At 40.8% G+C, this 13,396-nt stretch overlaps 1 protein-coding gene across 1 annotated transcript in view; it reads right to left on the bottom strand.

Moving 5' to 3' along the window:
- zfpm1 (zinc finger protein, FOG family member 1) overlaps positions 1–7,583 on the bottom strand; it is a 139,285-nt gene extending 131,702 nt beyond the window's left edge. The window contains exon 1 of the mRNA XM_039808248.1: positions 7,073–7,583. Within this exon, the coding sequence (XP_039664182.1) occupies positions 7,073–7,112 (40 nt within the window). The 5' untranslated portion in view covers positions 7,113–7,583. The remainder of the gene's footprint in view (positions 1–7,072) is intronic.
- Positions 7,584–13,396: the final 5,813 nt, after the last annotated feature.

The following is a 13,396-nucleotide window of genomic DNA, read 5'->3' as shown; positions in this document are numbered from 1 at the left end:
TCCTTGCACCCGCTTCACATTAAATGCCTTCCAGAGGGCTCTGCAGTGGGAAGCTTTAACTGGGACGCTGCTGCAGGAAGAGTTGAGTTTGCATTTACAGTAGATGAACACCAAAACAGACTTAATTACACAGAGCTAAGAGTGGATCAGAAAAGAACGACTAATTACAATAACTAAATAACCATCCCTTGGCTTCAGCTTTACCCTTGTAATGGAACACTATCAAACTACATCAATGTGTGTTATGAATCATTTTTAGAAAGGAAGTTATAGGTGTATAACTGTGAAGGTGAAACTCAAACCAACAACACCGTGACCTGACTGGAATTTGTCCTATCAGCGACAGAAAGCAGCATGCTCAAAACAACGTGGTGGACATTAGGACTGCACGATATGAGTAAAATATGCGATAAGGAAATCATCTTCAACATTCTTTTATTTAACAAATTGAACATTGAATTGAATATAAAAGCCACCTATCAAAAAGAGTGACAGATACATTTTAAAGTGTAGTTTTCTACTGATATTTTCCTCATATGTCACAGCCTTTTGTGATGTGTATATTGAGAGTTTATATCACGATGGCGATACATAAAAAAATATGTTGTGCAGCCCTAGTGGACACACTGCATTAGTAAGTAATAGGAATGGTAGTAGTGGTAACACCAGCAGCCCCCACCTCGGCTGAACCCCCACACACCCCAGTTGAACAAAGTCCTTATCACTCCTCACTCTTTCCTATCAAAATGTCTGCCAAATCACAAGAGAGTCACGGGGCTGAGAGCCTGGCTGGCCTCAAATGCAGCCGGGGCCTGGTGCACAGGGAAGCATAGTGGACCAGAAGCACTGATAAAGACGGCCATAACACCCCTGAGACGTACACATGTTCGTTCTCTCGTTCTCTCTCTCTCGTTCTCTCTCTCTCTCTCTCTCTCATATATATACACACGCCAAGTCTAGCCTGGGTTTATCAGCCTCAGGGTCTGGGATACATCTCCAGGCCTCGCTGCTGGCTTTGCTGTATGTAGGTGCCTGCCGGGAGTTCACAGCTGATAGGCCTCTCTATGGAAACATATGAAAAACAAGGAAGTGACAGACTATATGGACTAGGCTACTTGCAGTGGCACACCAGAGAACCTGACCAAGAGAAATCCTTAATAGCAACCCAGCAGATGAACAACAACAAGAACAATGAGTTCAGTGCTATTAGGGGACAACTTATGGTAGAAAGTTAGCAGCTGACAAGAACTTTAACTGCATCTAGTTAGGAATGAACACCTCATCTTTATGGGCAGTGAGCAACCAAGAGCATTACCTTCCTATGTCCAGGTTAGCTAGCTAATGCTAGTGATTAAACAGTTAGCCCGCATTCATTAGGATATTACATTAGGGGTATACTTTACATTTCATAATGTGGTCTGATGATGAACGTTCCAAAGTGGCACTATATATATTACATGTATATAACGGCTTTCCGCTTATGGTAACTACTAAAATGTATTGTGTGTATGTTGTTGTAAGACAAAATAAACTAGAATTGCAAGCAGTTATGACGGGGTCCAAGCCTCCCCGTCGCGAGTCCCCCCTGGTGCAAGTCGCCCCTGATGACACGCGGAGCCAACGAAAGGAGAAGCCACAATGTCGGCGAGGCAAAAGTCAGGAAATTTCACTAAGTGCGAGCTCCAAAGTCTGTAGTGAAATCCAATAGCAAATTTCCCATTCATTTAGCAAAAGGCCAAAACCAAAAAAACTCAATTATAGCGCCCCCATAAAGGCCGATCATCACCAAATCTGGTATAGAGCATGTCGAACAATAATCTCAAGTGTTGTGATGATAGCATTTACTGCGGCAGAGATATTGCCATTGCAAATTTACCATTTAAATGCATTGGGTTATTTGCCAAAACTCGTCTACGTTTATTATGGTGCCCCCTAATGGCCGATCCTCACCAAATTTGGTTCAGAGCGTCGGAGTGGGATGTCGAACAATACTACAAAGTTTTGCTCTGATACGTATTAATTTTGCCGAGATATGCTAAAGTTAGTGTTTTGTGGCTAGCTACGGAAATTAGTTTGCTTGTAAATTGCGAATAGTTTAACGTTTAAGTTCTTTTGATAACTTTTGGTCAGGTCCATCTGGAGATGCTACGTACCAAGTTTTGTGCCAATAGGTCGGACGGCCTAGGAGGAGATAGAAAAAGTTGGTTTTGCGCATTGCGCGATATTGCGAATGGCCTATATCATTAGATTCAGCTCGATTCAAGGAACACGTTTTCTAATGTGCGATGTGAAATGTGGGAGTTATAGGCAAAAACACGTTTTGCGTAATTATAGCGCCACCTAGGGGTCCATATGTGTAATTTTTGGTATGTAAGGTCCATGAACCATTGTACATCTACCCTGTAAATTTTAACTTGCTCACATTAGTGTACGTGGTAAATCCAAACCTGGGTCCCATAGGCCACGCCCACTTTGACGAATCAGTACCCCACTATAGGGGTGGCCTCAGGAGTGGCCCTAGATGGTACACTCAAAATTTAGTAACTATAGGATGAGCCGTTCATGAGATATAAACGTTTTGTACTCGTGGCGCCCCCTAGTGGCCAAATTTCTTATAATTTGGTGGCGAGCCCCAGGGGGTCATGTTTTTGTTTCTTTTCATTTAATTTCTTTTTATTTTGAACAAAACTAAAAATACATATACGCACATACACACAAATACACATACACACACACACACACATATATACATACATATATATATATATATATACATATACATATACACATACATATATATATATACACATATACACATATACACATATATCGGGGGCAGAAACTGTCACCTCATTCAAGAATGAACTTAAAACTCTCCTATTTGATAAAGCTTATAGTTAGGGGTGAGGAGTTGCAGTGTTCACCTAACTGGCCCAACTGCTTCTCTTCATAATTGTTAGATTAATAATACATAACAAAGTAGAGGGAGGCAGGCCAGCCAAGCCAGATCCGGCGGGGGGAGAGTTCTAAGCCCGAAAAAGCTACCTCTCCTTATGACCTGTCTCTCTTAGTTACCTGTTATAGTTACGCTGTTATAGTCCTAGACTGCCGGGGACTTCCTTCCTTTGACACACTGAGCTGCTCTCTCCTCTCCCTTTCTATTACTGTTTCTATTACTGTTACTATTACTATTACTATTACTATTTGTGTGCAGCCCGTCCCGGAAATGCTTGTTACTAATCCTAGCTTCTGGGGAGTTTACTCCCCGAGTCCTTATGCTTTTTCCCCCAGCGTATTTCCTTGAGAACGTTGGCACCAAGACCCTGGTTGCAGCTGTCGCCGTGGTCCTGCCGCACCCCTGCTGAGCTCAGCGATGCCCTGCAATGTCATGCTGCGTCCTGCTGAACCCTGCAGCTTCCCGCTACATCCAGTCACTGTTCCATTATTAATGTGACTACTATCGCCACTGTTCATCACACCCCAACCGGCTCGTCAGACACCGCCTACCAAGAGCCTGGGTCTGTCCGAGGTTTCTTCCCAAGAGGGAGTTTTTCCTCGCCACTGTCGCACTGCTTGCTCTTGAGGGAATTACTGGAATTGTTGGAATTGTTGGGGCTTTGTAAATTATAGAGTGTGGTCTAGACCTACTCTATCTGTAAAGTGTCTCGAGATAACTTATGTTATGATTTGATACTATAAATAAAATGAATTGAATTGAATTGAATATATATATATATATACACATATACACATATATATATACATATACACATATATATATACCATACACATATATATATATACAATATATATACATATATATATATATATATATATATATATATATATATATATATATATATATATACACACATATATATATATATATACTATACATACACACATATATATATATATACACACATATATATACATATACATACATATATATATATACATACATATATACACATACACACTATATATATATATACACACATATATATACATATATATCTCACATATATATATATACTATATCACACACATACATATACATATATATACACATATATATATATATATATATATATATATATACACACATACATATATATATATATATATATATATATATATATATATATATATATATATATATATATATATATATACACATACACATACACACATACATACATACACACAGCAACACACAAAGGAAAAGAACAATACCTATACAGTGTTTACAAATAATATTAAAAATACTATTACAATTTCTAATTTCAAAAATTTGTCCGAAAAGGAGCAGGATGAAGCCGAAGATGTTTCCTACCCCTCATTCACGATGGTAAACAAGAATCTAAAGTTTCAGGTTGATAGCATTAATTTTGGCTGAGATATGGCAAAGTATGTGTTTTGGTTGTGCATAATTTGCGCAATTTTTATCCTATAAAAATTCTTTTGATAGCTTTTTGTCATGTCGGTCTGGAAATGCTACCTACCAAGTTTCGTGCAGATCGGTTTGCACTGTCTAGGAGGAGTTAGAAAAAGTATGTTTACGATAAATCATGATTTTCAGTGGGCATGGCCTGTATCACGAGATTCAGCTGAATTCAGGGAACGCATGGATCCGTTTATTTTTAATGTGCGATGTACGGTTTGGGAGTTATAGGGCCAAACGCGTATCTCTGCTATTTTGGATTTTTTTGTCCCAGTTCCATGCAGGGATCTGGACCAGTCCTGAAAACGGCACCTCCCTACCATGTACGGTTTAGGTTGTAGTATCTGTTTTAGGCATAGAAAAATAATAATAATCCTTAGGAAAGCAATAGGGTTCCACAGCTCCGCTGGATCTGTGAACCGCGTTTTCCCATCCCCCTCGGGCTTGGACCCCTAATAAACTATGTCATGTGTGACAATGCTTGATATTGGCCTGACAACCCAGTACGATACTGTTGACAGTTCTGCACTTTGGCTTAATGAAGCCAATGCTAATGTTAGCTGACAGGACAGACTGCTTTGCAGCTCTGAATCCTGGAGGTGCCGATTCAGAGCTTTCAGGGGGACAAGCCCCAAAATCAAAAATACATATTTTTCCTCTTACCTGCAGTGCTAGATTGTTTTGGTGCATGATAGCCAGTGTTGGAGATATCGCTTAGACTGATAAATAGCAAGGTATGTGTATTTTGATTTGGGGGTGAACTGTCCCTTTAAACAACGATATGTGTGTGTGAAAGCTGCCTGTCATTTACACTCAACAACAACTATGAAACTACTTGCTAGCTGCCTGATATTAAAATGAGACAATCACCTAGATCATTTATGTAGAGGGTGCAATACTGTATTGATACACAGACGCCAAATATGGATCTATTATGTATGTGTTGGTCAGTTTGTCTGCTTGATAATCTGATTTTACAGCAATAAAATGAAAGTGAGATGAACAAACAAAGAAATGTATCTTTTTAGATAAAACAAAGTTTTCTTTTGGGGACATTATTTGAAATTGGGAAAAATTTGAAGTTTGGGAAAAAAGGTAATAAATTGCAGTATATAAAAGAATATTGCAATAGGTTTAAAATCACAATAACATGGTATCGTGACATAGGTATCGTGAAGCTATCGTACCGTGAGGCCTCGGGTGATTCCCACCCCTACAACTTAGTGACATGATGTAATGCTGCGTGCTCCCTTTGACCTTTTGGTCTCAACAAAACTCACAATTGAGATTTGCAGCACGAAAAAAAGGTTGGTCACTGCCATTGGATGTATTTTTTTCAAAAATCAGAAATCTCCGAGCAAATACACTACTGTCACTTGCGCCAGGATACTTAATCTGGTTATTTGGTCAGAAATGACAAATGATTGATATCATATATAACTGCAAGATGATAACAAACAGCCTCCAAATGTTGCTTTTAGACACTCGGTTTCTAGGAACACAGTGACACAATCACTGATGACAAGATATCATTATTTGCTCAATGTGATAACTTACCAAACAAACTGTCCTGCTGATGTCATGTTTCCATTCCAGCTCTGGCTTCCAAATAGATAGACTACATGAACACTTAAAAGTATAATGACATTACATTTAGACCGAGACTCTTCGTCAGCTCAGTGTGCAAAATGCCTATCACAACATCATTAATATGCTTTTATATCAACTTTGAACATCAGTCACCAGCGATAAACCTTCACACGTTTTATGAACAGGAAGAACTCGTCAAGCACGGAGACCAGCCAATCGCCAAACCAAGAGAAGGCCTTTCAAACGCATTATTGCATTATTGAGTTAAAGGGATAGATGAAAAAAAGATCCAATTGTAAGCAGCTATCAGCAGGAGAGATCAGCCAGGCGGCCTATCTGACGCCCCATCTCTGGAAAAGAGAAGTGAAAAGCCAGGGGGGGAAATGCACCAGCGGCCTCGGCGCTGCCTCAGACAGAAAACAAATAAAAAAGATCCAATTTTAATCTTTATCTGGGCTCACATCGGATCGCTGCTTTATCTCTGTTCACATCGGCTTTTTCAGAGAACACTGACGTTTCCACAACAGAATTAAACAGGAAGCCACGGCTACAGTTCTAGCTGCCAATGGACAAAGCATTCTGTACAGGCTAATAAATGAAAACTTTTCTGTATTCCTCCACAGTCTAGATAGCAAGGCTGCCAAAGTGGCGCTTAAATAGCTTTGAAAAACGGTCTTTAAAAAAAGGGTGGGCTACGTCCCTCGGCTTTTCTGAGAAAATGCTGCAGCCTATCTGAACTCAATTGAACTTGTACTTTAAGGTTCAATTTTCTGATATTATCAAATGCGCAACAAAGTCTTGTGTGTGGGTCTAGGTTGTGTTTTAGGCGACGCTTACCCATATAAACGGTGTCATAAAACTACTGTCGAGACAGTCGGGCGTTACACTTGGGTTTTATACTACTTATTAACTTTTATAGTGAACGCATAATTCAACCGAAGCGCCGCACAAAACCTGCGGCTTCTTCTCAGAGCGCGCGTGGCTCCCTCCACACCCCGCCCCTAATAACATGAAGCAGTGAGGCTGCTGGGTTCTTACGCTTTATCTGCCGGGGCTTGCTCTGCTTTCTCCGGGACATGGTGGCTCTTCCCTCGGACCGGACGGACAGGCGGAGGTCGGGCTTCTTCTGCTTTCTGCTTCTTCTTCTCTTTTTCCGCACCGTTTACCGATCAGCGACCGGAGAAATCCGCATGACCCGTCTGCACTTTGATTTCTTCTGCCACGACAGCTAACGTGTGGGGGGCTACCTGTGGCTCAGTCCGCTTACTTGTCACTGTCCTCCTCCTTCTCTTCTTCACCTCACCTTTCTCTCCGTTTTCCTGCTAACGTTATTCCTTCGCCGCGCGAGCCGCCTCGCGCAACCCTTGGCGCGTCTGTCAGCAGAAACCCGTCTGTCGTCAGAAATATTAGCGCTGATAAATAATAACAGTTATATATGGAGGTTGTTTTCGGTGAAGTTTCCTCTCGCCGGTCCGCCCCCTCGTCCGCCTGTATAGTCACTGAAACAGGGAGCTACTCTCAATGGAGCTCGAGCGCCACAGTCAACTCCGCTTACTACTGACTGGAGAGGACGCTTCTCTGGAACGCCCCTTACGTCTGACGTGTGGCACCGCACTCATCTCCTATTGGCTCAAACTTATCCCATGTAAAGCATGCTTTGTTTTTAGTCTATCAAAATAAAATACATGTTATACTTCAACTGCATGATCATTCAACTACATACAATAAATCAAAACATATATAAATAATTTATATATATTCTCAGAAAAGTTAATTGCATATCCTGTATCTATTTAATTTAAATATACATTGCCAAATTATGATTTTCATGTTATTAATCTAAACAGTATGTCACCCCAATGGTATCCTATGGTATTCAAACTTCTTGTTATCAAGTGTGTAATACATTATATTGTTGAGTTCTTTCACTGTACTTTTTTTGTATTCTTGTTTAACTGTGATACAGACATGAGATTAGCCAGGATTTCCTTTTGAGCTGACGACAGGCTGCTTTAGTTTCCTGCATGGATGATTCAAATGGAAGTTATAGCTTTACAAAGGTAGACTATTGGTTCGTCTCATATTCTGTCATGATACTAATTGAGCATTTTAATACTGTAGGTTTATTTTAATGTTGCAGGGACATGGTGAATTCATTGGCAAAAGGTATATGTAGCACCTATTTAGAAATCAATTTACATTTTGAAAGGTCACTTCATTTCCAAAATCCATGAGGTGAAAATATTTTAACTTTGTTTGAAGGTTTGTATACATCCCTAACTTGTAATTACAGATATAGCAGGAGGTCTTCACTACTGAAAATCTCACATTTCCTTTGCATATAGCAACATACAACCAAGTAAGTGAATTATAACTCAAGTAAGCTGGTTGATGCCATAAGGTTTCATTCCATCCAGGGTTGTGAACCACCAACTCCTGGGTCACACACTTGCTTTCCCAAATATGCTCCTGCCTTTTAACATGAACAGGATAAACTAGAGTTGGCTTCTAACCAGCTAAGTTCACTGGTGCCACCTAGTGGCTATCTTTCATATTATGACTGTACCTCACAGTGAGCTTACAGTGTTCAGGCACATCACATGCTTTATGCTCTGTAGAGCTAACAGTGCAGTAACATGGAGACTTGCCATACTGGCAGGTTTGACATTACAAGTCTGTAAATGGGAGGAGATTCATCTTGAGAAACTATATCCTACTTGGTTTAGTTAATGACAATGGCAACACACATCTGTGCATGTATAAAGGAAACCCCAATCTAAAGTGTGTTAATAAAGCCCCCAGAACAGCTGCAGCGCTTGAAGATTCTTTTTGGCCTCTATTTTTATAGAACAGCTGAAGACATGAAAGGGAAGAGGGAGATGGGCAAAGACACGCAGAAAAGGGCCGCAGGCCAGAGTCGAACCCGCGGCTGCTGCGTCAAGGAGTAAACCTCTATACATGGGCGCGTGCTCAATCCGGATGAGCTACCCAGGCGCCCTGAACAGCATTCTTCTGCCAAAATATATTCCTTTCCTTTTGTGTTTGATGGAAAGTAGTAAAAACACATCACTCCAAAATCACAATAGGTGTTCAGTTAGGTCAGGGGTGTCCAACATACGGCCCGTGGGCCGGAACTGGCCCGCCAAAGGGTCCAGTCAGGCCCACTGGATGACTTTGCAAAGTGTAAAAATTGCAGAGAACTAATTAATTCCAATTTTTTTCTTCCTGCAATGGCCTTAGAACGCTGTCGTAGCAGAAGCAACTTGCATTTGCCAATATCAAGCTGACAGAAACTCTGTGGCAGATAAAGTTTCTGATCTGTTACTGGTCTGGCCCACTTGAGATCAAATTGGGGTATGTGGCCCGTGAACTAAAATAAGTTTGACACCCCTGAGTTAGGAGATCCAGTGACTAAAGCAGGGATCTTCAACAGGGGGTCCTCAGAGTCAATGCAGGGGGGCCTCCAAATTATTGTTCATTTTTGAAGTTCAATTTAAAAGTCTTAACATGAATATATTATTAACAAATATAAATCCCCACTGATAATAGGCATACTGGCCTATAGGTAAGGTAGTCACTAAGGCCATCCACAGACACAGTGAATCGTCACATGTATGTTTTAACATTAAAACTGACTATAAAATCATGCCAACAGTTACATATTAGGCTATTTTAATAGCTTAGTATTCTATGTAAAAAAGTTATGTATAAAGGCTTTAGGCTGCCCTACACATTATTGTAGGCCCAGTTTAATATGCAACTCAATGTATACAATATATATATTGTATACATAGGGTAGGGTAGTAGGGGGTCCCTGCTCCTTTTAGGGGTCCTTGGTAGCCTGGGTAAACCCTGACGAACTTCCGGCAAATTTGAGATTTGCTCTGCAGGTCAGTCCAAGGGGTTAAGCTTCGCTTCAGAACTCGAACCTTCGATGGCGCCATTTTGTTGCTACAAAGGTATCACCTACTGTTAGCATTCCACTGACCACCATTTTTTTTTTACGTCACTTGACAGAGAATAACTTTACATCTGAAGCGTTTAAAGACTCTATTTGTCCATTGTTTATTTCTAAAGAAACACGACAATGTATAAAAGGCTCCATTACCTTGTACCTCAGGTTATGGCTCCGTAGCAGACGCTTTTATAAAAATAGGCTAACGATTGGGTCATAACCACGAGACTTACTGTCACACAGTAGAGGAATTACCGTATAGTACAGGAGAAGCTCACAGGCAGTTTTCGACTTACATTAGCTGTTTAGGTTTAATTACTAATGTTAACTAGCATGTTAGTGATCAGTAATTAGCCTGTGCTTATGTTATCTCCTTACATATACCTACGCTCTCCATCTCTGTAAGATTGGGAATGATTGAGATTTCTCTTGGCACAGCTACCAGAAGTGGGAGAAAGTGTTGAAATTGCTTAGATGTTTCAATTCAATCAAGGATTGACTCGCAAACAACTTTCTACAGCCCAGTGAAAATAAGACCGAAGTCATAATTGTTGTTCCGGACACTATAGCTTCCAAGATTAGTCAGCTGCTGGGCTCCTTGTCCTCAGCTGTTCAGTCCAAACTGAAAAATCTTGGTGTAATATTTGATAATAACATGTACTTGGATTAAAATATTAAATCTCTGACCCGCACATGTTTCTTTCAATTAAGAAACATTGCCAAACTTAGAGGAGCTGTTTCACATTCTGAGCTTGAGATGATCATTCATGCTTTTATTTCATCTTGGCTTGATTACTGCAACTCTATTTTCACCTGTCTCAGCAAATCGTCCCAGGAACGTCTACAACTAGTCCAGAACTCTGCTGCAAGGCTGCTGACCAGGTCTGGCAGGACGCACATCACTCCAATTTTATACTCATTACATTAGCTTCCAATTAACTTCAGGATCAAATTTAAAATTTTGGTTCTGACTTATAAAGCTTTGCTCCATTCGTACACTACGAGCAGGCCCCTCAGGTCTTCTAACTATGGATTATTGGTTGTCCCATGCACCCGTTTAAAAACTAGAGGTGACCGTTCCTTTGAAGCGGTGGCGCAAAACCTGTGGAATGCGCTTCCTATTGTTTTACGTTCTGCAGTCTCTGTTGAAGCTGTTAAAAAGCAGCTGAAGACACACTTGTTTAAATTTGCTTTTGATTCATGTATGTAATTTTTTGGTGTCTTTTAATGATTGTTTTTAGTCTTGTAGTCTTTTTAGTTTTAGAACTTACTATGTTTTGTACAAATGTTTATCATGTAAAGCACTTTGTGACTTTGTCTGTGAAAGGTGCTATATCAAATAAACTTATTATTATAACTGCTGGTGGAGTTTGTGACTGTTAAATGCTGACCATTCTACATTCCATGCTGTGTTTCTACTCTGTGTTTCTACTCTGTGTTTACAGCCCACCAAGCGCTAATGCTAGTATGTGTTAGCTGAACTTTACGGAGCCTATAATGTGTGTGCACTGTTTCGTATGTTGTTTTTATATAATGTCGTTTTTATGTATTTTGAATGTGTAACACCACTTGAGCCACGGTGAAACGAATGACAATAAAACACAATAGACTTGACTCAGTTGACTGCCTCTCTGTAAACGGTAGGCGTGGCTTGGGGTGACCTCGTAGTGAATCAAAGCAAGTGCATTCTGGGATTTGGTGTCTTTCATCCACATGAGCCAAAAACACATTTTCTGGCTTTTCTCGGCCTAGAAGGCACCAATTTCTAAAAACAAAAATCACATTTCTTTTACATAAGTGACCCAATTTAAAGATATATTCATCTTTCCAGTGGTGAAATATCCCTTTAATTCACATTGTGCAAACTACCCAGCCAGCAATGACATGTGGGGCCCAGATGGGTTAAGTACGGGTTCCATGGTTACTGTGTGGGCATGGGCTTTGGCTGGGTGAAATCAGCGGGTCCCATGTAGGTTTTGTAGTATGAGTCCCACATAGGAAGCCCACATGAGCTGATTACATGGGCCCCATAAGGGACAGGCATGGGCCAATTGGGCATGGGTTTGAACTGAGAACACATATATGGGTCCTGCATAGCATATTTATGGGCCAAGTGGGCATGGGTCTGATCTGGGAACGCATATATGGGTCCTGCATAGAATGTTTATGGGCCAAGTGGGCATGGGTTTGATCTGAGAACGCATATATGGGTCCTGCATAGAATGTTTATGGGCCAAGTGGCCATGGGTTTGATCTGGGAACGCATATATGGGTCCTGCATAGAATGTTTATGGGCCAAGTGGCCATGGGTTTGAACTGGGAATGCATATATGGGTCCTGCATGGCATTTTTATGGGCCAAGTGGCCATGGGTTTGAACTGGGAATGCATATATGGGTCCGGCATGGCATTTTTATGGGCCAAGTGCCCATGGGTTTGAACAGGGAACACAATTATGGGTCCTGCATGGCATTTTTATGGGCCAAGTGGCCATGGGTTTGAACTGAGAACACATATATGGGTCCTGCATAGCATATTTATGGGCCAAGTGGGCATGGGTTTGATCTGGGAACACATATATGGGTCCTGCATGGCATTTTTATGGGCCAAGTGGCCATGGGTTTGAACTGAGAACACATATATGGGTCCTGCATGGCATTTTTATGGGCCAAGTGGGCATGGGTTTGAACTGGGAATGCATATATGGGTCCTGCTTTGTATATTTATGGTCCAAGTGGGCATGGGTTTGAACTGGGAACACATATATGGGTCTTGAATGGCACATTTATGGGCCGAGTGGGCATGGGTTTGAACTGGGAATGCATATATGGATCCTGCATAGAAGTTTTATGGGCCGAGTGGGCATGGGTTTGATCTGGGAACACATATATGGGTCTTGCATGACATACAGTGCCTTGCGAAAGTATTCGGCCCCCTTGAACGTTTCGACCTTTTGCCACATTTCAGGCCTCAAACATAAAGATATAAAACTGTAATTTTTTGTGAAGAATCAACAACAAGTGGGTCCCAATTATGAAGTGGAACGAAATTCATTGGCTATTTCAAACTTTTTTAACAAATAAAAAACTGAAAAATGGCGTGCAGAAATTATTCAGCCCCTTTACTTTCAGTGCAGCAAACTCTCTCCAGAAGTTCAGTGAGGATCTCTGAATGATCCAATGTTGACCTAAATGACTAATGATGATAAATAGAATCCAGCTGTGTGTAATCAAGTCTCCGTATAAATGCACCAGCTCTGTGATAGTCTCAGAGGTCCGTGTAAAGCGCAGAGAGCATCATGAAGAACAAGGAACACACCAGGCAGGTCCGAGATACTGTTGTGGAGAAGTTTAAAGCCGGATTTGGAAACAAAAAGATTTCCCAAGCTTTAAACATCCCAAGGAGCAC

The sequence above is a fragment of the Perca fluviatilis genome, chromosome 8 (assembly GCF_010015445.1).
Source record: "Perca fluviatilis chromosome 8, GENO_Pfluv_1.0, whole genome shotgun sequence".
NCBI classification, from domain to species: Eukaryota; Metazoa; Chordata; class Actinopteri; order Perciformes; family Percidae; genus Perca; species Perca fluviatilis.
This window is presented reverse-complemented; position numbering and strand designations above follow the sequence as displayed.